Source organism: Dermacentor albipictus, chromosome 3 (genome assembly GCF_038994185.2).
Source record: "Dermacentor albipictus isolate Rhodes 1998 colony chromosome 3, USDA_Dalb.pri_finalv2, whole genome shotgun sequence".
NCBI classification, from domain to species: domain Eukaryota; kingdom Metazoa; phylum Arthropoda; class Arachnida; order Ixodida; family Ixodidae; genus Dermacentor; species Dermacentor albipictus.
Genome location: NC_091823.1, coordinates 183,960,446 through 183,985,415, shown reverse-complemented (window position 1 = coordinate 183,985,415; position 24,970 = coordinate 183,960,446). Strand labels below are relative to the sequence as shown.

At 52.9% G+C, this 24,970-nt stretch overlaps 1 protein-coding gene across 7 annotated transcripts in view; it reads left to right on the top strand.

Moving 5' to 3' along the window:
* Positions 1 to 24,970, top strand: part of LOC135920826 (very long chain fatty acid elongase 7-like) — a 397,384-nt gene that overhangs the window by 263,480 nt on the left and 108,934 nt on the right. For 6 of the 7 annotated variants that reach the window (XM_065455093.2, XM_065455094.2, XM_070536304.1 and 3 more), the window contains one exon: positions 7,981 to 8,181. In XM_065455093.2, coding sequence (XP_065311165.1) covers positions 7,981 to 8,181 — 201 coding nt within the window. Of the gene's footprint in view, positions 1 to 7,980; positions 8,186 to 24,970 lie in introns of all 7 variants that reach the window. The other variant, XM_065455096.2, reaches the window with a different exon arrangement.

Sequence of the window (24,970 nt, the reverse complement as noted above, 5' to 3'; positions counted from 1 at the left end):
GGCCCCGACCACCGTGCGGTGCACTTCGGTGGGCATTCGGTTTGCTCTGGCCGAGCGGATTTTCACCTGACAGAGTTTTGAAAGCTTTCTGGCTAGCAGACGAGAAAAAAAAACAATGGTCGCTCGCCGCCATCACTGTGGGGACTCGAAGGATTGTACCGCGTTCCTTGAGCGGAACCTTTCCGGAAAGTCTTGTTTCGCCGGTGTAGGATACTGAGCAATATGCGTATGGATCTCAGTGGGCCAATCGTCTCATGTTTTCTTCGGTATTAATTCTGTAGCCCCATTAGGTGCCCGATGTAGGCATTCGATTCTGGCCAACATACTTTCCTATGCGTTTTTTTTTTCATTTCGGTGCCTCCGCCTCACAGAAAAAAATACATTGTTGCGGCGCAGCGAATTGTCGCATGGTGAAAGTTCGATTTTGATACTTCTTTTGCGGAAAGTAATGGGCGACGGGACGCTTCAGTTGCCGGATACGTTTATTATATTATTGCGAAAGCAATTATAAGGACACTCCAGGCGCATTCCTGCCGTCGCCGTCGCCCTCATGTTTCGTATAAAGTCCAAGGGGGATAAAATCGTGACCACGCGCTGCATGCTGTATGTGCGAATGAAAGCGTAGGGGGGGAGGTGGAATGGGTGAGCCGACGATGGTGGCTTAGTCTTGTGTGCGCAAAGGAGAAAAGCGGGGAGCAAGCGCGCCGCCTTCCGTCGCACGCAATACATCGGGGGGAGTGGATGGAATCGGGGCGGAATCTAGGATTCTGTGTATCTATGATTGTGCAACATGTTTATTTGCCTTGTTTGACGCATTACATACAGTTACTTTTTCTTAGATACATAGACTCATTGGAGACTTATACGTATACTTAAATATCTTGTTGCGATGTTTTCTGTATACATGCAGTGAACTATGTTTCCAGTGACACTTTTTTGTCCTTTATCAAGCCGTATTTTCACATTTGTATATCCCATTGTATCTTTGCATTTCTAATGTACGAGGGCGAGTCAAATGAAAGTGCGCCTACCCTAACCACGCAATAATGGTTCGGTTCATTATCTGCGAGGCATGCGCGTAGGAGAACGGCATGTCTCATTTACAAAAGTGACACGCAGGTGTGAAGATAAATGTTCTTTAATGCTCTCATACACTGGGTTGAATATGGTTGCGTCACATAATGGGAACTTCAAAAGTTGAACAGCTAGGTGTCGCGAAGTTTTTGACAGCTAAAGGTGTTTCCGAAACAGAAATTAATCGCCGTATGGCTGCCGTTTACGTTGAACACGGCATTTAATTGACCACTGTGAAGCGTTGGAGCAAACGGTTCAAAGGACGTTGTAAAGACATTCCAAGACCGGGCCAAAACCATCGTGCAATCACCCCCCACACAATTTCAAAGGTTCATGTGCTGATGAAACAAGAACGGAGAATAAGCATCGATGAACTGGCAGACCGTCTGAACATCAGTCACGGTTCGGTTCACGCCTTAATTCATGAGCTTCTCAGTTATCGGCTCTTTGGAGCGCAATGGATCCCCAAGATTTTGATCCATAGCGAGAAGACGGAGTAGTTTCGCGCTGCCTTGAATCATCTGATCGGGTATCACAATGAGGATGATGAATTCATGTTTGCAATTGTGATCGGGGACGAACCTTGGTGCCACTACTACGAGCCTGAAACACGACGGCAAAGCTTACAGTGGAAACATTCGAATTTACACGCCCAAAGAACGCAAAGGCCATCATTTCCGCTGGAAAGGTGTTGTTGACTTTTCTTTCGGTCGTCAGGGTCCCTTACTGATAGAATTTGCTAAATCTTGAGAGGCTATCAATTGTTTCCGATATTGTGAAACGCCAGAACGGCAGTGTGTCGCAATCAAGAAGGAACAACGTGGAAAATTGACGAATGTGGTCATCTTGTTCCACGACAATGCCTGTCCCCAGGTCGCTTATGTGGTTAATACAAAACTGGCAAAATTCAAGTGGGAAACGCTGCAGCATCCGCCATACAGCTCAGACCTGTCACCTTGCGACTTCTACATTTTGGGGCAACGGAAAAAACGGCTCAAGGGAACCAGATACAGACTTTTTGAAGCAGCAACCCAAGTAGTTTTATAAGACGGGAATCACGCGACTCGTTAGTCAATGGGACAAATGTCTAAATTCTCATGAAGACTACTTTTAAAAGAAGTACCCCGTCGTTGGCTCACATTTATTTGACTTGCCCTCGTATATGTTGCAGAATTCCTGCTTTTTATACGTGCCCTCTGTTGCGACTGATTTCGGTGCAATTACTCACGATACACGACCGGTGACACCTGCTTCTTCGTAATACATTAAAACAAATTACAGCGTCATTGACATTTTTCACTGGCCATTGCATATATACAAGAATGTAAGCACGGTTCTTGCATGACAAAGTTTCATTAACATATTTGTCCTCAACTTGTTCAGTTCATTGCCTTTTAATTTTTCATATCAGTGGCATGCACTGCTTTCCTGGTTTCGAACTGATATAGTTCTAAAGTTCGTGTGATATTTTCTTTACTTAAATAGACAAAAATATGGAAGCATTGATATCAGTTATTTTGGGCAATATTTTTGGCACATACGAGTATATTCTTTTATGAAGAAATACACATTTTATTGTTTTGACTGTGCGTAGCGTTCAAGAATTCGTTTGCAGCATCTTTGGCAATGACAATGCAGTTATTCATGTATTTGATCCCTTGACAAATTGTTTAAGAGGAAGCTTTAGCTCGGGCCCAATCCGACGCGACCTATTCAAATACTTGTAAAACGCAGAAACCCTTTTCTTAGATAATCCTGCTAATCGCTTTTACTGAAATTTGTTGCATTTGAGAGAGAAAGTTAAATCCTAGTTCTGTTGGAAACACAACTTCAATTTAGGGCCTAAATGTTGTTTAAAATATTTTGAAAAATTCGAAAGTTTGAAAATATAGAAGCACGACGTTTACAAACTAATAGCTATGCATGAATAACAGACACTGTGGTTCTGTAAACGGCATCTATTATAACAGTCAAAGGGGGCAAGTTTGCTATGTCAATTTGTATTTTACGTGAATTGGTTACGTTGTGTACAAGGGTTCTGCACAAGCCGTATTTCCACAATATTAAATTTTTTTGAGAATCATGTGTAACATATCCATTTTGTCCGCTGTAGATGTACTATTAGATGCAATTCACAGAATGGAGATATCATTTTTCATTGTTGAGTCACGGAGTTTTAAACTTGATACCTTCGTTTTCTGAAAATTGTCGATTTGGCCAATTTTTAATAAATAATTGACCACCTAAATAAAAAAATTTGAAAGCCGTAGTCACTAGAATTAAACTTTTACTTTTAAATGCAACAACAAAATTTCTGGCTACGCCACTGGCCCCATATATATATATATATATATATATATATATATATATATATATATATATATATATATATACCTAGGGCCAGTGGCGTAGCCCCCCCCGAACAAAATTTCTGGCTACGCCACTGGCAGTCAGGGCTGCTGAGACGCTTAGCGCGTCGTGAAGCGTTCGTGGGCTCCACTGAGGTAGGAAAAGGCCAGTTGGCAGACGCAAAATTAGCGTTGCAACGTGCTGCGTACCTTGGGAATGTTTTGATACTCGGGTCGTCCATCCATCAGCGTCTGTGACGAATTTCGGGGTCATTGCTGCTGCAGGAGTGCGGGCTTTTGGCGTACCTGACGGTAGGCCTACTCTCCCAGACGTTAGGGCTAGCTGAGCGCCCTGCCAGGTCCATAAAAAAAGCACAAAAACTCAGAGTAGGTTGGTCCGATCACAGCAGAAGTTGGCCAGAATGTTCAGATGATGTTCTAGAGGAGGCGAGCCGTGCCTGAGGACTGGTCCTTGTCGAATAAGAAGGCATTCGAGTCTTTCCTGTGGAGCGATGCGAAGGCACGTATGCTCGGACTGGAGCGACGCTCGCGTCCCACCGTGGGAGCTGGAGGAATTATTCACTCAAGTGAAGGCCTTATATATTTACAAGACAGAGTGGGCGACAGTTCAATTACCACCCAGAGGTTGGCGTCTCTCAGTGTGTAATGTCCCTACGTGTAATTGTCTTTGCTATGACTAATACTGCTTCGTCTTTCCGGCGCATCTGCAGCCTCGTTTTTAAACACGAAAGAGTTTTATGCTGGCGACCACGATCAATTTCCTGAGAAACATGTGGCGTCGACGCGAACGTATCATTGTATCCGTGGAGCCTCAGTTTCCCTTTAAACAAAACAACTGGCGTATCTTGGGAGCGGCACTTAGAAGTTGTTCTGTATTGTGGTTTCCTTGCGCGATGCAGATGATGGCCCTGTTCCTTCTCGTTGTTTTGATCCTTGACAGCAGCTATTTCTTCCTGTGTCAAGAAATAAAACGCTCACTTGTTTGTGCGCCTACGTGGTTGTCTAGTATCTCCTTCCTTAGTCGGTTGTTTTATTTTGCGCCTTCGTTGTAATCCCATAACGTGTCTGGTCATTACGCCTGGTCCTGATAGCACTGGGTTGATTCACCGCCCGTGGTTGCTCAGTGGCTATGGTGTTAGGCTGCTGAGCACAAGGTCGCGGGATCGAATCCCCGCCACGGCAGCCGAATTTCGATGGGGGCGAAATGCGAAAACACCCGTTTACTTATATTTAGGTGCACGTTAAAGAACGCTACGTGGTCGAAATTTCCGGAGTCCTCCACTACGGCGTGCATCATAATCAGAAAGTGGTTTTGGCACGTAAAACCCCACAATTTAATTTAATAGTTTTTTAGCTGGGTTGATTGGCTGTCGTTCGCTGTAGTGAACGAAGGCCTAAAGAAGTTCTTCGAAAGATGTTTTTCTCTGACCGCACGCTTCGGGAAGTTGCAGTTGAAATCGCTGAAGCAGCTGCGTGAGATGCGACTGCGTTTGTTGTTCTTGCTGTATCTACTGTTGCAGCTGCTGCAGCTGTTGTTGAAGCAATTGTATAGTTTGCGGAATGATTTGCATGAGGTTGGTGGACATGTCATCGACCTCCGGAGCTTTTGCCGGTGGCGGAACAATCCCTAGTATCCTCCTTCCCAAGTTCCGCGTATATTCTTCTTTGGCCTACCGAGTTGGTTCCCCTGTCTCTTGTGGGTTTCATTAGCTCGTCTACCATACGGGTGAGCTCATTGCATAAGCGGCGCCTTGCTTAGAGCAGCCACCTAATATTTGCGTATTCGTTACTCTCGTCTGCGGTTTGTGTGCTGTTGCGTACTCCAGGGTAGCGTATTGTACTGCTGCCGAGTAGTGACGGCGCCTGCCTATCGAAGCTCGACCAACGTTACTGTTGGGTAGCGTGGCGTTGTCGGCTTGCTGCAGGCATCCGGTAGACCATGGCAACCAAGCAAGGACGAGACGATTTCTAGTGAAAAACTTGCTCGGTTTATTCAAAGGTAGATGAAAAAAAATGTGATGAGCATGAAGTCACGCCTCATTTCGACGATGCAGGGTGAGAGATGGTCGGTTGAAATTCCTTTCAACACGTGGTGCCCGATGCCAACCCTAAGAATGCTTTCTGTGTTAGCCGGAGCAGTGGAATTGGCTGTTTTTGCTGCACAGCTTACCTTGCCAGTCTTGCTCTTTTTCTTCCATGTGCCTTTGGTCGTTGTGTTGGCGCCTCATTGTTGACTTCGACCAGGACCTAGATTTGCACAAGCTACTCGCATCAGCTCAGCGAAATGTAGCAACTGTGAAAGAGACCAATAATTACAATTCTTTTTAAATATTTTCGTTTTTTAAGAAGCCTACAACACTGCTAGCTTGCACATTTTAGGTATTACACAAAATAAACGTATTCTTCGGTGCCGCATGATCTCGTATTTTATACCATTACGAATTGACAAGAATGCCAGGTGCATGAAAATGGGTGCCTCCACATTTAGGAATTTCGGTATTTTTTCCTCGTAAATCACCCAATTACTAAAAAAAACGAAGTTCAGTGGCGTGATACTGGGTTATATGCGTATAAAGTACGAACTATTCAATCCGATATAAAATATCAATTTCGGGACCCATGTTGGTCGCTAGTGGAATGACCCGGATGACAGCAGCAAAAAGAGAAAATAACACGTCATCGCATTCATGCAGAGTGGTATGTTCATTGAAGTACCAAAATGTAAAATTACAACACTAACATTGTTTTAAAGGTGTAACACCACGATGACAAATATTATATTGCTTAGGCTAAATGAAAAACAAGAAATATATAAGCTAAATATATAAGCTCGCGAAAGGCGAAGCGTTCTTTATGAAGTAATAAATGTAATAGGAAGCGTCACGTGAATGTTAGATGATTTATGCATATGAAGAACGAAATTTTCAGTAAGTACCTGTTGCTAGAGCGCTCCTGTTTGCTAATCAGTGTGCCTTCTCGTTGTCCGTATTTAGGAAGCGCCACCGTTACGCAACGGTCATCGCCGTGCTTACATGCGACCTTGTACGACGTAAAAAAATTTGCTCTCCTTTGAGAGCAATTGGAACTAAAAACTTTGAACAGATAATGTGGACTAATGACCTTTGCGGGCTCAGAAAATCACGTTGCTGGCGTTTGCTTCAATCGCGCTCCGATTGGGACCTCGCAATCGCAGGGCAAAACGTCGTATTTGAGTTATTTTTAGCTGTCATGTGAGTATAATAGTACAGTAAAAGCCACACAGTGCTGGTATATTCAATGTTTATTCGTCATCCACACAGAGTCTAGACACACATGAGACGCTTTAATGTGGGATTTACGCTGCGCTAAACTATATTGTACCATTCCAAAAACGTCTACATTACCTAAAATTTAGTCAAACGTATAAGCGACAGTGCTAGCGACTTAGCAGCGATATTTGGCGGAAATTGAGCGACTTTTTCCTCTCACTTTAGTGACTTGCTTCAACATGCATGGCAGAACTGCTTTCACCCAAATTCAATGGACCAGATTTTAATGTTATTGGCCCGTGTGTGCCTCATACACATTTGCCAATACGATGTGCCTGAGAAACGTTAATCAACGTTAAATCTCAAATATGACTAACGAACAAATACCACCCCCAGGTTTACCCAAGGCTAAGCCGTACTAGATGAGGTTGTCGTGTCGCGCACTATTTTGATGTCAATTTATCATCACAGCTTACTTTATGATAGGTTAGACTGTCTGCAATACCACGCTGGTCCTCGTCAAGCCGTGGTGAATCAAGTGATTAAATAACGGATTCCACCACGGGAAGTGTGATGTCAAGTGAGCCACTCCAGTTCGTGGTTGCACCTTACTTCGGTTAGTATTTTCATCATCTGAGCATAATAGCAGATTGTTTATAATGTGGAAAACGCAACCAGTAGGTCGCTATGTATGCGATTATCATTAGGAGATCCTGGGTTCACCAGCCAAGAGCGACAGCGTGACAGCATGGGTACTTTCACTCTCAACATCCAAGATGTTTATTTGCCTTGGAAGGGGCAGCAGGCAAATATATTCGGGCATATATATTGTAAATGGTGCATTTATAAAATTGCGCAAGCAAGAAGAAATGATTCATAGGTGGCTACGTAGCTTCTGCTACTCCGTGCCTATTTTAAATGTTGTGAGGTCCTGGTAAGCCACAGCTTGGAAGTGATGGAAGCAGAGTGCATTAACAGCGCCACATGTTGCGCGGTAGTTCCCCGTCTACTGAGATGACACCAAGCGAAGCTGAATCGGTTCTGTGGATGTTCTCTGTGCCTGGTGAATTGTTAACACGTGGCCTTTGAAATGACAAGTCTGTCCCATTGCTTGAAGGACGATTTGTTTTCTTTCTGCGCACACCAATAGACGGTTCTTGTTGCGTCACCTATAAACATTGTAGGAAGTGCTCTCTGTTTTGTCATGATTTAGACAATTGCCTTTTCACAAAAACGCATTTGAGCAGGCATCACTATGAAGTGGTGAGCTAACGTTTTCGCCTGTGCAGGTGAGCGGCCTGCACGTGTTCCACCATTGCGTGATCGCGTGGAACATGTGGATCTGCGTGACGTACGGGGCCCAGGCGCAGACCATCTTCGTGACGTGCATGAACACGCTGGTACACTTGGTCATGTACTCGTACTACTTTCTCGCTGCACTGGGGCCATGCGCCCAACCGTTCCTTTGGTGGAAGCGGTACCTCACGCAGGTACGTACACACCTCGATATTCGTGCGTCCTCCCTAAGCAAATGCATCTATCCGCGATATGCAGTTCAAATGCAATCATTATTTGTTGCAAGTTTGCCAATCAACATGTGTCTGAAAGATGCTATTGAGACCTTAGCCGAATTCTCGCCACGGTGATGTTCTAAAGACTCTCATGAAACTCTTGCACGGGTGCCTCCTAGATTTAACGCTTTGAAGGCTCTTTGCTGCTCTTGTTCGCTTACCGACATATTGACCCCCGTTATCTACCCCTCTTTCTCTCTTCACACCCGCCTCTCTTCCCCAGTGCTTAATAGCAGGTCAGAAAGTTGATTCAGGCCGACTTCTGAACTTTTCTATCTTAATAAATATATACCTCTCTCGCTCTCTCTAAAGGAAAATCAGGACATCAGCTGCGACACCATAAATAATTTTGTTTGGGTTAAAAAACTTGCACATACTTGCAGTGCATGAAAAAAAGATCTAACATAGCACATACCTCAGACAAAACGGAAGACGACATAGTGCTCTCTGTTGGAGACCTTTGTTTCTATGTTCAACTATCAGGCAAACATTAGCCTTAAGAGTTAACAGTAATGTTTAAGGTGAAGCCGTTTTTGCTTTTTCCGCGGAGTTTAGCGCTCGTCTTTGTTACCTTGTCGGATTTATGTGTGAATGGTGTTACATGCAAAGTCGCACACGAGAAGGTATATAGAAGTATATTTACAAATGAATACGCTGCACTTGGACAAAAGGCAACAGCCCGCGCAAGCCTCCAATTGTCATCGTCTTCGCACCACTGGCCTCTTCGTCATCGTAAATACTGGTCCGTAGCACTGCCCCCGGCGGCAAGAGCGCCATCCCGGAGCCACTGAAGTCCGGAAACAGCGTAGTAGGCCTTGAGCCGACTGACGTGCACGACGCCACTGGATGCTAGAGTAGAAGGTGAGGGAGCCATTTCATTGGTCACTGGCGTCACCTCGCGCTGCACGCGGAAGGGCCCCATGTAGTGAGATATGAGAAGGAGATTCTTGATGGGAAGGAAAGGTTGGGGTAAAGTGCAGCGCAGTAACTGTCTCTCAGCAGAGGACACCTCAACCGCGCTGCACAGGGGTTAGGGAATGAAAGTAGGGGGAGAGAAAGAGCACCTGAAACAGCAGAGCTAAAGGCGGTCGGCGAGGCCGACAGCCTCGGCGAATGTCAGGAGCGCACGTAGAAGTGTCCTGTGTCGTGAAGGGCAGCCCGAGGGGTGCAGGAGTTCAGTCACAGTGTCGCACGGCAGGCCGTGCCCACGGTAGACACGGGCAAGGGACGCGCGCGCGAGCGAAAAGTTGGGGCACTCACACAGCAGGTGCTGGAGTGTCTCGATCGCGCCGCAGTCGCCGCAAAGGGGAGAGGGGGCTCCACGCAGTCGATGCCGCCGCTCGGCGGGCCACACAGAACCGGTCCGAAGGGCGAGGAGGAAGGCGCGCTCGCGCCTAGTGAATCCGTGAATCCGGTCTGCGGGAGATGACGCGGTGGGCGCCCCTGCGCAACTCGGTCGTCGGGATGGCGGAGCGCGAGCTCCCGTCTGAAGTGAAGTCGCGCTGTGTCCAGCGAGCTCACCCGGTCTGTCAGCGCGGTCGACGAGTCGTGTGCGCGCCTGGCCAGCCGGTCAGCTGGCTCGTTGCCCGCGACTCCGACGTGCGAGGAGATCCACTGCAGCCGTAGGTTGCATCGCCCCTGCAGTGCGTGCAGACGGACGGCAACGCGCTGTGCAAGGGGCGGCGCGCGCTCGTCGAGTAGCAGCTGCTGCAGCGCGGACCTCGAGTCGCAGAGAATCGCCGCGCTGGTGATGTGCGGCGACTCCTCGAGGATGTCCGCAGCGAGGTGAAGTCCCGCTAGCTCCGCCGTGGTAGAGGAAGCCCGGTAGTAGAGCCGGCACTGCTTCGTGATGCCAAGTGCGGGAGCAACACAGGCGGCAGCCGCCGAGCCGTCGCTGAGGACGGAGCTATCGGCATACAAGTGCGTCATTCCTCCCGGGTCGTCCTCGATCCTGGCAGCAGCCTCCTGCTGTACAGCGCAGAGAGGCGTGCGATGTTTGGAGCGAACGCCCGGGAGGTCGAGACACACGTGAAGTGGCGTGCGCTGGTGTGGCGGTGGCCAGGTAGGCGGTATGGGCGGAGGGTCGACCACCAGGCTGTCAAACAGTTCGCACACTGTTCCCACTCGTGACTGGGGCAGGCAACGGATGAGGGACAGGATGGGTCCTGCGTCCGGGGCACAGGAGAGGCGCTCGAGGTGACCGAGGGCACGCAGGTCAGCCGTCAAAGAGACGGGCCACGCGCCAGTTTCCGCGAGCGTTTCCGCAACCCGCGATGAGCAAGGGAGGCCGTGGCACATGCGAAGCACTCGGCGGTGGTCGCTGTCGATGAGCTTCCACAGCCGGGCACTGACACGACACAGTGGTAGCGCGTACAACACTTTCGGCAGTGCCACCGCAGAGTAGAGCGCCGCCGCGAACGAGGCAGGGCAGCCGTCGCCACGGGCGAGAAGGCCGCGCACCGCACTCTCCACTCGGCGCATCTCAGCGCGCAGCCGGCGCACAGCAGCGAACCACGTGAGGCGGTTGTCTATCGTCAGCCCCAGGTACCGCACTGTCAGGCGCCAGGGCAGGGGCACTCCATCGACGAGCACGCAGCCGGTGCGGCGGCGAACACCGCAGGGGCGGATCAGAATAGCCTCGGATTTCGTCGACGACAGCCGCAAGCCGATGGCGCGCAGGAAGTTCGCGACGCCGTCCAGCGCCTCCTGAAGCCGGAAGCGCATCTCCCCCGTCGCAGAGGTCGGCCCGTGCACGAGAAGCGCGATGTCGTCTGCGTAGAGCACAGCACGCACAGGGAAGCGGCCCGTTTTGGGGATGCACTCGATGATGGGCGCGAGGGCAAGGTTGAACAAAAACGGGCTCAACACGCTTCCCTGAGGCACACCGCAGCTCACAGTACGGGGCGAGCCGACCGTGCCCCCGACTCGGACAGCTGATGTTCTCCCGGCGAGGAAGGCCTCGATGTAAGCAAGGAGCCTGCCCTCCACACCGAGCGCCCGCACAGCCGAGAGGATGGTGTCGTGAGGGAGGCAGTCGAATGCGCTCTGGACATCGAGGAGCAGCAAGAAGGCAGTCTCCCTGTCGAGCCTGGCCTGCTCGAGGGTGCCGGCGACGATAGCGATGCAATCCGCCGTGGAGCGGCGAGCGCGGAAGCCGCACTGCTCGGGAGGTAGAGCACCGCGGGCATCCGCAATCCACTGGAGCCGGGACAGAGCCATCGCCTCCATCGTCTTGCCCGGTATAGACGTGAGGGAGATCGGCCGGTATGAGGCAGGGCTGTGAGGTGGCTTGCCGCGTTTCAGCACGGGGACGATTACAGCATGTCGCCACGAATCCGGGAGGGAGCCGCTGTGCAGGACGTCGTTGGAAGCGTCGAGCAGGAGGCGGCGCTGCGGCTCGTCCAGGTTTCGCAGCATCTGCAGCATGATCCCGTCCGCCCCAGGCGCGCTGCGGCGGCGCCGGCCGCGCGACAGGGCCCGCCGCAGCTCGTGATGAGTGAAGTCACTCTCGCACAGGCTTGTGATTGCCTGTGCGTGGTTTGTGTGAGCTTCGCCCCGCACGAACACCGCAGCGTACAGCGCCTGTAACACAGCCGGGGGCGCGCTGGAAGCAGGAGGGGTGGCAGCAAAAGCGTTCGCCAGAAGCTCTGCGAGCTCCAGCTCGCTGATCCCGCGCGCTATGGCGATGGCTAGCACCGGGAACCGCGGTGCCTTCGGGTTCAGGAGGGCCCGGAGGAGTCGCCATCCACGGCGCTCGTTGCACGGCTGGGCGAGCGACGAGCAGAGGCCGGCCCAAGATCGGCGGCGCAGCTGACGGGCGTGTCGTGTGCACACAGCGTCCAGGCGGTTGTACAATGTCCAGTCCGCCTCGGCTCCGGTTCGCATCGCTCTCCGCTGAGCGCGGCGGCGAGCGGCGCGCACATTGAGGAGCTTGATGTCCGGGCAAGGGGAACCGGCAGGTACGGCAACACGCGTCGAAGCCCGATTCGCGCAGCCTGCGATGTGCGCGAAGAAATCGTCGCCGCGCGGGGTTTGGGCACAGAAATCGCGGAACATGGGCCAGCGCACGACCGTGTACACACGCGTGGCGCCGCGATTCGGCCGCACGGGGGAGAGGGAGATGGGGAAGTGGTCGGATCCCGCGGTGTCCGGGGCACGCTGCCACTCGTATGAGCAGCGCTCCGAAACAAGCGCGAGATCGATCACTGTGGCGGTCCCGCTGCGTCGGGCGAAGGTGGGCTGGCCGCTGTTGATGACGGCAAGGCCCGCCGCGCGCCCATCAAGTTCTTCCCCCGGATGGTGGTCTTTGCAGAGCCCCAGCACCCATGATGCGCGTTGAAATCGCCGCACACCACACAGTCACGCGCGAGCGAAGCGGCGAGGCGCGACAGGAACGTCATGTCGCACTGCAGAGCGGGTCGCACGTACACACTCGCGACCGACGTATCGGTGCCGCGCACACGGACGGTAACGGCCACGCACTCGGCCACTGCACAGCACAGATGTTCCGTGGCGATGAGGGCGTGCGGGAGAGAGGCACGCACATACACCGCTGCGCGAGGGGAGCCAGGCGGGTGCGCAGCGTCGGTGCAGGGCGCAGCATCGCAGTCGTCGCGTCGGCACTCTGTGGGGCTGCTGTATCCGATGTAGCCGGGCAGCGAGACCTCCTCTGCACGCGCATACGTTTCCTGGAAGGCAAGGACGTCGTAGTCGTGCAGAGGCAGCTGCTCGGCCAACTCGGCGTGCCTTCGCCGCAGGGAGTTGCAGTTCCACTGCAGGATGCGCGGCCGACAATCAGCAGTGGGATTGGCCATGATGGTTCGGTGGCTGTTGTAAGGCCACTGCCTGCAGGCAGATGGGTCGTAGCGGGTGGTCAGCTGGCAGCATAGCGCCGACTGCTTGCATGGTAACCAGCAGGTTTGCTACCAGCTGATCCACTGTAGCCTGGCCAGGGGGGTCAGCATTGTCCCGTGCCTCCTGACGGCGGGAGGTTCGAGGGGCTGGTACCGGACGCTTGGGTGCGGGGCTGGGGCCTTTCAGCGCGCTCGCATATGACCGCGCCAAGGTTGAGGACTGCTGCTGCTGCTCCTCCCGGACTGCTGCCCTGACAGCACGCCTCGACAGTGCTGCGGTGGAAGAAGCCATGATGGTTGCCACCTGGCGTTCTTCTTGCCATTTAGGGCAGGCGGGGGTGTCGGCCCTGTGGGGGCCCCCGCAGTTCCTGCAGCGAACCGTCCGGCATGGTTCGCCCTCCGCATGGCTTTTGCCGCAGGAGATGCAGTCAGACGGCCAACTGCAGGATTCCAGCACGTGCCCGAAGCGGCCGCACTGGCGACACTGCACCGGACGCGGCCTGGCTGGCCTCACCCTGAAGCCGAGCTTGAAGAGGCTCAGGTGTTCAGGGGGGACCGGCCCCGCGAACCGGACAGTGATGGTGCTTCCATCCCGCGTCGCCGACAGTACTGGAACGCTCGACTCCATGGCTCCCAGCAGGTCAGCGTCCGCAGGTAATCCGGTCACCCCGTGCAGGTAGCCGGTGCTCTGGCCGCGCACGGCCGGCAGTCGGGCAGTCACCGAGATGCCGTGCAGCTCGGTTATCGCCAGCAGCTCCTCCTGGCATTCCCGGGTGGTGGTGTCGGCGGCCACGATGTTGCGCCTGTGGTTGACGCGCACCGCAGCAACACCGGCCCGCGATGAGAGGGCCGCCGCGAGTGCGAGGCGCGGTGCTCCCCTGAAGGCTCCGCCGGGCGCCGAGGGCCGGAAGAGGACCGTACCGATGACCGCAGGGTCCACCGGGAGTGCTGCAGTCTCCAGGGCCTTCGCACGCCGCCTGTCCCACCTCGACTGCACGAGGGTGAAGCCATCTGAGGTTGGCTCGCTGGCGGGTGGTGTCTGCCTCAGTGCAGCCGCTGCAGGTACGCTGGGGGTGACAGGGCTGGCGGGCAGGCGCCGCGAGCCGCCCGAAGCGACGGGAGACGAAGACGAGGCAACGGCAGGAGCTTTGTTGTGCTTCCGGTGCTTCTTCCCCTTTCGCTTCGGCAGCGGGGCAGGCTGGCGTGGCGGGTCGTTCAGGAACCGCGCCGCGGGGTGCTCGGGGCCCTGCTTGGACGAGCCGGCGGGAGGTGCGTCTGCCAGCTCCATCGCGTCGGTAGCGTTAACGCGTGCAGCCGAAGCGCTAGCAGACGCCGTTTCCGGAGGGGCTCCTGCTTGGGCGGCCGGAGAGGAGAGGGTGGCGGTTGCGTCTCGGCAGGGTGGCAAGATGGCGCCGCCCTGGCCTGCCTGCTCAACATGGCCGCTGGCTTCAACGTGCTGCTCCGCGCTGGGGGGAGCATACGGCGGCTGCTTGCGACGCGCGGTTGCCTCGTCATCGTCGCTCTCCGTTTCACGAGCTCGTTTTCTGGAGCTCGTCAGGTCCATCTCCTCGTCGTCAGAGGAAGCGAGCGGGACTGAAGCATGGGGCGCCTCGCTTGCTGAGAAACGCTCCGCGGGAGGCTTCGAGGCTACCTCGGGGGCTGACGGATTCGCGGTGTCGACTGGGGCGGCCTCAGTCTGGGAGGGAACCACGGGTGGAGCAGTGGTGGTGGTGGCCCGTTGACGAAGCCATTCGCCCAGCATGCTTGAAGCCCTCACATGCAGATCCTCCCTGGCGCGTAGCTCGTCAAGGGACGCGGGGCCGAGCGTCAGCCGGCTCATGCTAGCATGGCGTCGGTGGCGCACGGGCGGCGGGCGCTCACTTGGCGAGCGAAACGCCATCATCACAGGCTGCGATGGCCTCTTCTTGCGAGCGGGAAGAAGGCCAAGTGCAGCGAAGGCACGTCACACGTGTATCGCGATAATCGCAGGAAGCGTCCGTTGTCGTGCTCGGAATAGGCGAAGAGGAGCGCGTGAGACGCTGTAGCGTCTGCTGCTGACGCAGGAGCTCCAAACCTCACGTCCGCACACGGCGGTAGCTCCGAGTGGACTCCAGTGAGATATGGGCTTCTATGCGAGTCCCATCGCATGATGAGAGGGTGACCGCAGGAGCGCACCAGGCGGAAACTGTGCGCCACAGTGGCGGACACTGAGTGGCCACTGAGTGGTTTGCGAGGCTGTCGTTTGAGCGCAAGAATGCTGGCGTGCACGGTCAGCAGGGGTTCCGAGTTTCCCCATGCACAGCTCCTGATCGGGCTACATGCCTGATGCTTCTACTCGCTTGCCACGAAAGCAACAATTCAGGTTATGCCCCCTGGCGTTGTTTTCCGTCGAAAACAAGTTGTAGCTGATGCTTGGGTAGCTGGTGGTCGCGATGCCCGTACCTGACACGTAAGCAAACGTGAAATTTTCGCCCACTTTCAAAGTGCGTCTGAAGTAGGAACTCACCGGCCTGGAAGATGTATAAACGCTGTTTCTCTTTTTTTTTTCATTTCATTTTCTTTTGTAAACCGCCCTAAAAGGTGATGGTGTGAGAACGTTTAGGTATGGCAATGAATATCTTTTCTTCGATACTGGCTGGTGTGTTGACACGAAGGTAGGTGTGCTGAAGGTTCTCAAAAAAGAATGGTCGGTGTTGAAGTACACCTTTGAGATCCCTAAGGACGGGCGCATACGCTTTCTGGACTTGAGTATTTCTTTTGATGATATTCATACGTGCTGGATATGCGCCCCAAATAGCGTAAAACAACTTAATTCCGTTTGGGTACTCAAAGATCGTCAAGAACACCATTGCAGTCTCCTGTTTGAATGCGACACTTAAGAAGCCTGGCCCGTATCGCATAGAAGCAAGTTTTGTAAAGCAAATTGTGTGGCTCAGGCATTCACGATCTCCTGAAGACCACTTGGCTTTCTTCGGTAAAAGATTCTGCAAAAGGTAAAGGCACAAGCGAGAGGTTTGGAGACAAAAAGGACTAGCAAAAAGATGACGATTGCCAGCATTTTCTATCTTCACGGCGTGTCCCATCGCCTAAAAAAGGTATAGGATAGATACGGATGTAACGTCGTTTTTTAGGCGGACAACAAGTATGGAAACCAAGCGTGGTAGTGCAGAAAAACAGGTAGAAAGCGAAGGCCAAAGCATTCGTGGGAGCATGATCAAGCAGCGAGAAAGTTTAGTCGAGTGCGGCAAAGGTGTTGTGTAAAACGTTCCGTTGTCTTGTGTGAAGTGTTATGTCGGGTTAACGGGTCGTTGTCTGAATTGCAGCGCAGTGGACCACAGTGCTCCTCTGGGGGGACAGCCGTGTTCAAACTTATCATTACACTGTAAGGAATGCGGCTGCGCACCTATGTTTTCTGAAACAAGGGTACTCTCGAGAATTAGAGACAAGGTGGCACGACAAATAGAAGACGCATTTTTATAAGCAAATCGGGTGAAACGCGAGGCCATTCCTCACGCTACATGACGCTTAGTTGTATTATTAGCTCGATACCCACCTGGTCTGTCACGTAAGAACTGAGAACATAGTGCTCTTCCACTCTGTGAAGAAGGATGACCAGCGAAGCTGTGTATGTGGGCCCTTTAATGGCAAACTGCACCTCCGCCGCGGGTCGGCCCGTCATTGCACTATCTCCTGGATCGGTCCACGTATGCTTACCACGCAGACATCTTACCACGCCTGCTTACCACGCCTTTTGCTTACCATGCCAACGACCCGAAAATATCCTTGGAAGGTAGGGGCATAAAGCTTCGCTTTAAAAATCTTTTTCTAATCTTTTCCTCGGGACCACGTACTTTTTAAGCGCGTCTATATATCAGTCTGATTTTTTTCTCTGTTATATCCATAGTTGATAGCCGGCGCTGTTTCTGTGCCCATGCTATTTCGCGCTGGCCAAGTCCAAGGCCTACTCGCCCAGCCTTCTGATTAGGATTCCGGGCTCTAGCTATCATCAAATTTTGCATTTCAGGTGCAATTTTTGCAGTGTGCGGCAAGATGCCCATAGTCTCCGTTTTATACGTTATTGCCGTGTTGCCTTAAAGGTCAGATGCAGCGAAATTTCACTTGGGGTAAATAGATGCCTAGCGTATACTCTCAAACTAATCTTGGCAATGCCGCAGGCCTGATAATTGCCTAATTTTATTATTAGCGGCTGCTAAAGGTGCCCTGAACCACTTTTTATTCAAGTGGGGAAAGACGTGCGAAGTGAAAATAGGCTATTTAAGAAATAATTTGCAACAACAAGTACTTCAACGCGTTCAGCAGAAGCAGATTAATTGGTAATCAGAGACTGTCTCCGCTATGCTCCCGTTTCTTCTTCAAGCCTTGCCCTTCGAAGGCTACGACGCAGTGAGGCGTGCCGCCAATGCCTTCTAAATGTCCCCGGTATGCGCATTTCACATTTTATTTGAATGTTAACGTAGAAGCCACGACTTTCGACTTTGGTGCCTACACAGCGCCAAACCTAAGCCAAACACGGTTGTCCTATGCAGGGGCGTAGCCAGGGGGCGGAGGCTTATGGGGCTTCGGCGCCCCCCCCCCCCCCGAAATGTTTTTGTGCTGTCATGCGCCGCCGACCAAAATAACCCCCGGCACGAGAAATCATGCTCGATTTTGTCTAGAATATCCTTTTCACGCTCGAAAACACATTTTAGCGCGAACATTGCGAACTCGCGCTGGATTTCTCGGCAACGCCCATGCACCGGTAGTCTCATATCGTAACGCAAGGAACCCCATCCTAGCACAAAGTCTCAAAGGCATTTGATGGCGAGGGGGCTGGTCGCAGCATCTCGCGGTAGCCGTGGTATCTAGGGAGCGCTTGGATTCCAATTGTGAAACTTCATGGGCATAATGTTCTCGCAAACGTTAGATGCGAAAGGTACATTGACACTTCCAAAGTCGTGCTTTAGATTTTCAATTTCAGAATTTTGTGGGTTTCATGCTGTTATAAACATTTGACGCCAAAGGTGCATTGACTTTTCTAAAGTCGTAAATCGGACCATACAACGAGACAAGCCAAATCAACGCAATATCAGTCAAGTTGACAAAACACACAGCGAGGTCCGATGAGACGAAGCATTGTGGGGGTTCGTTTGTGCTGTCATTTTTTTTTCACCTGCGCCAAAGAAACCATGTCGAGGCACTGATGTCAGCAAAGGCAACTACGTTCTTCTTTATTTTTCGCTTTGGCTTTTAATGGCGAGCACACACATTGAGCTTCGTCCGTTTTCTTGTTCTCTACCCGCGGGCTGCCAGAGCCAGCCAGAGCGCATGCATTTTTCTCGTGTTGCCGCGACCAACGCCCGGCGCACTGCGGCGCGCGTTCGTTTTAACGCGATAGCGTTAAGGAGCTCGTGTCGCAGAAAATCCGGTGTCGTCGGCGTCGGCGTCCGCGGCGTTGACCGTGAGCGATAAATCACGGCAGGCACTTCATAAATAAAAAGCAACTTCCAAGATGGGCTGGGTGGGAATCAAACCAGGGTCTCCGGAGTGTGAGACGGAAACGCTACCACTCAGCCACGAGTTCGATGCTTCCAAGCAGTACAAACGCGCCTCTAGTGAATGCGGTGTTGCCTTCGAAACGAGCCGTGGAAGGTTATACTGTAGTGTATATCGGTAATTATGAACATGTAACTTACAGAAGTCGCAATTACACGTGTAGCGAAGTGCGTTTCCGCTGCATTTCTTCTGCGCTTTCCGCACACGCAGAGCCATCTTGCGGCAAACACAGAAGACCCCCTCCTCTCCATGTATGGCGCTGCCCCGACAGATGGCGCGCCACCCGCGCATTGGAGCCGTACGAGGCGGGTCGCTCCCGGACTCTCTCTCCCCTGACAACGCTTCGCTTTGCTCCCTCAGCAGAATCAAGCTTCCTTCCTTTCTTTAGATCACTATCTGTCTATATCTCTGCCCGTGCCGATCACAACGTTTGGCTGGCGTGCATCATTTCCCCCTCCGAGATACCGAGTTCTTTGGTTCGTTCCGCTTGCTCAGGCGCACGTTTCGTTGCTGCGCCGCACGCCGCTTTGCTCGACCATATGGCTCGACGCTCACCGCGTCCGATGCAGGGCGCCTCGTAAGTGATGGCTGCCCTGTGGCCCATTGTCTTACACCCCTTGGCGGGTCGACAGGAACGCTGTCGCGTTCCACTCTTGAAGGCGAAGCTTAAGCGTCCTCCAATTTTTTCTCTGGCCGAGTGGATTTTTGCCTGCCAGTGTTTTGGACTCCTTCTGGTTAGCAGACGAGAAAAAGAAACAATGGTCGCTCGCCGCCATCATTGTGGGGACTCGATGTGTTGCAACGCGTTCGCTTGAGCGCAACTTATTTTGTAGGAATGCCTTGTCTCGCCGGTGGAGGACACCAAGCAGTATGAGTATGGTTCTCTGTAAGCCAACCGTCTCACGTTTTTTTTTCGATATTCCTTCGGTAGCCCCACTAGGCGCCCGAAGTAGGCATTCGATTGTAGCCAACATGCTTTCTTTTCGTTATTTCATTTCGGTGCCCCCCGCAGCACAGAAGAAAAAAACATTGTTGCGGCGCAGCGCATTGTCGCATGGTGAAAGTTCGATTTTGTCACTTCTTTTGCGGAAAGTAATGGGCCACGGTACGCTTCAGTTGCCGGATATTCTTATTACATTATTGCAATAGCAATTATACGGTCACTCCAGGTGCTTTCCTGCCGTCGCCTTCATGTTCCGTATAAAGTCCAAGGGCGGTAACATGGTGACTACGTGCCGTATGCTGTATGTGCAAGTGAAAGGGAGTGGGTGGGGCTGGCATAGGCGAGCCGTTTGGTGAGCCGGTGGTGGTCGCTCATTCTTGTGTGCGCAAGGAAGACAAGCGGGGAGCAAACGTGCCGCCTTCCGTCGCACGCGGTACTTCGGATGGAGTCGAGGGAGGGGGGGTTGTGATCTGTTAATCTGAGGCTGCGCAACATGTTTATTTGCGTCGTTTGACGCATTATACTGCTACGGGACAGCCGCCACAGTGCGGCTACACTGAGGAGAAAGAAGACGATGTGGCCCCGCTTGAGATAGCGTCGCCATCTTTGCCACCGTTGGTCTACGTGTAAATATATTGTAAATAGACTTGTACATAAGCTACACGTAACATTAATTTGGTGGAGGTGGACCTTCCCCGTACCCGTCATAGAGCTTCGCAGCGGTCGCAACGGCGACAGTGCAACTTCGGCCCCTGCTGGCGGCACTTCATCTACGCAACCGTCTCCACCTGCAGCCCCGACCTACGTCGCCGTTCCCCCCCCCCCTCGGGATCCTGGTGTTTTCAACGGAGTCGGCAGCCCTGATGTTGACGACTGGCTCCGCTTATACGAACGTGTCAGCACCAGTCACAGGTGGGATTCGACTATTATGCTTGCGACCGTTCTTTTCTACCTCGACGGAACTCCACTTGCATGGTCCCAGACTCACGAAGAGGAGATCTCGAGCTGGGATCTCTTCAAAGAGAAGCTCCGCGACCTTTTTGGCAATCCCTTCTGTCATCAAGTAAATGCCAAGAAAGCCCTTGCCACACGCGTACAGACGTCGACCGAGTCCTACGTGTCCTACATTCTCGAGGTCTTGCCCCCTTGTGCCAAGGCTGACCCGACCACGTCTGAGGACGATAAGGTTAACCAAGCCCTCAAAGGCATTGCTGACGACGCCTTCAATTTACTGGTGTTTACCAACGTCACCAGCATCGATACGATCCTCAAGGAGTGCCGCCGTCTTGAGCATGCTAAAAGCCGCCGGGTATCCCAGCACATCACGCGACTTCCCAACACAGCTGCTACGTCATCCTGTGACGACCTCTTCCACCAGCCGTCGCGATGTGACAACTTGACCCGCATCATTCGTCGTGAGGTCCAAGCGGCACAACCAGCGGCCCCTTCATTCCCGTCACCTGATCATTATCCGGTGACAATCTCCTTGATCCAGGCCGTCGTCCGTCAAGAGTTATCCAATGTCGGCCTGCAATCCATTCGTTCCTTAGGCTCGGAACCCTTTTCTCCTCGCACGTCCCCACCGCACCCTTCTTACTCCTCTTATGGACAGCGCAAGCCCTCCGAATGGCGAACTGTGGATGACAAGCCGATCTGTTTTAACTGCCGACGCATAGGACATGCCGCTCGCCACTGCCGCAGCCGCTGGTCTCCTCCGGTGCGCTATTCACCTGATTACCCTCCTCGCCCCTCAAGCGCGTTCCTTTTCTTCGCCTCTTGTATGCCCGCTCCATCATCTGACCCTGCGACACCTTTGACACGACCCCGCTACACCCGCTCGCCTTCTCCCTCCCGTCGTCAATCTGGTTCGCCCCCGTCACGCCATGTTGCTTCTCCGACCTACTCGCCGCACCTCCGACCAGAAAAATAGACAGTGCAGCTTCTGGAGGTGAAGCTGCAATGACGAAATTGGCACGAAATCCTCGCTTCACCTTACCTTCGAACAAGAATCTTTTGGACGGTCTCGTCGACAATGTTCCTGTGTGCGCGTTGATTGACACCGGGGCGCATGTGTCCATTATGAGTGCTGCTCTTCGCCGTCGGCTCAAGAAAGTTCTGACGCCCGCCCCGGACCGAGTTGTTCAAGTCGCCGACGGAGGGACTGTCCCTGTTGTTGGCATGTGCTCTGCCCGCCTCACCATTGCTGACAGACAAACCGTCGTTCTCTTCACCGTCACGAACCCATTCTCGGTCTGGATTTCCTTACCCATCATTCTGCCCCCATTCACTGTACGGCCGGCTCACTTCGCCTTGACTTGCCTCTTCTTGCCGACCATGTGGATCCGCCTCCAAGCCGTTTGAGCTACATGGATTTTATTCGCCTACTGCCTCAATTTGTGACACACGTCGACTTGTTGTCCTCACCAGCTGTACCTGACGGTAATTACGTGGTCGCACCAATTCCAGCAGTTATATTTACACATGGTGTTACCGTGACACACACTGTGCTGACAATTACTGGTAACCGCACCTGCCTTCCCCTTGTCAATTTCGCGCTAACCGTGCAAGTTCTGCCTCAGGGGATTTCATTGGCTATAATTAGCGCTTTGCAGGATGGTGAGATCGAGCCATTCACAGCGGAAGATCATCACAGCTCAGCCCATACCGTGACGTCATTGCACGGTACTGACGTCGACATTGAAAAGATGGTTTCCTCTGACCTTACACCTGTTCAAGCTGAAGCTCTTTGCCGCGTTCTTGAAGACTATCGCGACATTTTTTACTTTGACAATCGACCCTTAGGTCAAACGTCCGTCGTGACCCATCGCATAAGCACTGGCGATGCGAACCCTATTCACCGACGTCCATATCGTGTTTCTGCGTCCGAACGAGCTGTCATCCAACAGGAAGTCAAAAAGATGCTTGCAAAGGACGTTATCGAGCCTTCTTGTAGTCCCTGGGCTTCTCCCGTCGTACTTGTCAAAAAGAAGGATGGCACGTGGCGTTTTTGTGTAGGTTATCGCCACCTGAACAAAATCACAAAAAAGGACGTGTACCCTCTGCCACGTATTGATGACGCTCTCGACTACCTGTACAGTGCCACCTATTTTTATTCTATCGACTTACGGTCCGGCTACTGGCAGATATCCGTCGACGACATGGACCGAGAGAAGACTGCGTTTATTACCCCTGCCGACCTTTATCAGTTCAAGGTGGTGCCTTTTGGTCTCTGTAACGCGCCCGCCACCTTCGAACGAATGATGGACTCTTTGCTTCAGGGGTTCAAGTGGTTCATCTGTTTGTGCTATCTGGACGACGTCATCTTTTATTCACCCACATTTGACACGCATCTAGACCGTCTTTCAACGATTCTTGACGTGTTCCGCCGCGCCGGTCTCCAGTTGAACTCGTCAAAATATCACTTCGCTCGCAGCCAAATCACCGTCCTTGGGCACCTCCTCGACGCCAGAGGCGTGCGACCTGATCGTGACAAAATTCGCGCCGTTACGAACTTTCCTGTTCCGAAGTCTACCAAGTACGCTCGTAGTTTCGTATGGCTCTGCTCTTATTTCCGACGCTTTGTGAAGGATTTTGCGACCATTGCCCGTCCCTTTACCGACCTCTTGAAGAAAGACGCCCTACTTTCTTGGGGACCTAACCGTTCCGCATCTTTTTCGCAGCTCACTACTCTCCTTACCACGTGTCCACTTCAGGCCCATTTTGACCCGTCTGCCTCAACGGAAGTTCGAACTGATGCCAGTGGTCACGGTATAGGAGCAGTGTTAGCACAACACCAGCGTGGACATTATCGCGTTCTTGCCTATGCCAGCCGACTTATATCACCCGCCGAGCGCAATTATTCAATCACAGAGCGCGAGTGCCTCGCTGTTGTGTGGGCTGTTGCAAAGTTTCGTACATACTTGTACAGACGCCCCTTCTGTGTCATCACTGATCACCATGCTCTCTGCTGGCTATCCTCGCTCAAGGACCCCACGGGACGACTCGCTTGCTGGGCATTACGCCTGCAAGAATATACCTTCTCCGTGGTATACAAGACGGGACGCTTGCACCAGGATGCCGATTGTTTGTCCCGCTACCCCGTAGACGACCCGGCTGATGCGGACACCATCGCTTGCGTTTTCTCTGTGTCCCAGTTGCTTGAAATCGGCAACGGGCAACGCCGCGATACTTCATTACGAGCCCTCATCGACCATCTGGAGTCAACGCCTGGCGACGCCTCTCTCCGGATGTTTCTCCTTAAGGAAGGGACACTATACCGCCGCAATCTCGATCCACACGGCCTTGACCTTCTGCTTGTAATTCCATCACACCTGCGTTCGACTGTCCTCCAACAACTTCACGACGCTCCCGTGGGTGGACACTTGGGCGTCTCGCGCACACACGACCGTGTACGCCGTCGATTCTTTCGGCCGGGTCTCACCCGCTCCGTGCGGCGCTACGTTGCCGCTTGTGAGCCCTGTCAGTGGCGGAAGAAGCCCTCCACACCTCCAGCTGGATGTCTCCAGCCGATCGACATCCCACCGGAACCATTTTTCCGTGTTGGTGTAGACCTTCTTGGACCGTTTCCTCTCTCGGGCTCCGGAAATAAATGGGTCGCCGTCGCTACTGATTATGCTACGCGGTACGCAATCACCAGAGCCCTCCCGACAAGTTGTGCTACTGACGTTGCTGACATTCTGCTCTATGACATCATTTTAGTGCACGGCGCTCCGAGTCAATTACTCACTGACCGTGGCCGCAGCTTTCTGTCGGCAGTCGTCGAGGACATCCTCCGCTCCTGCTCGACTAAGCACAAGTTCAGCACGTCCTACCGCCCACAGACCAACGGCCTCACGGAACGCCTCAACCGGACCATCACCGACATGCTATCCAAGTACGTCGCGACCGACCACCACGACTGGGATCTTCACTTACCATATGTGACGTTCGCGTATAATTCATCGCGTCACAACACCGCTGGCTATTCACCATTCTATCTCCTATATGGCCGAGAACCCGCGTTGTCCTTGGACACTTTGTTGCCCTCGGCCACAGGTTCAACCACTGAATACGCCCGCGACGCGATCGCACACGCCGACCACGCGCGCCAGCTCGCCCGCACCCGTCTCGAGGCCTCGCAGGAGCATCAGAGACGCCTCTATGATTGCCACCATCGCGACGTACAAATTACTCCGGGTTCTCTGGTGCTTCTTTGGTCCCCCATTCGACGTGTGGGCCTTTCCAAAAAGCTGCTGTCGCCCTACACTGGCCCATACCGTGTGGTGCGACAAGTAACCGATGTCACGTATGAAGTCATCCCCGCCAACCTCTCAGCGTCATCGTCGGCTGCTAGTGACAT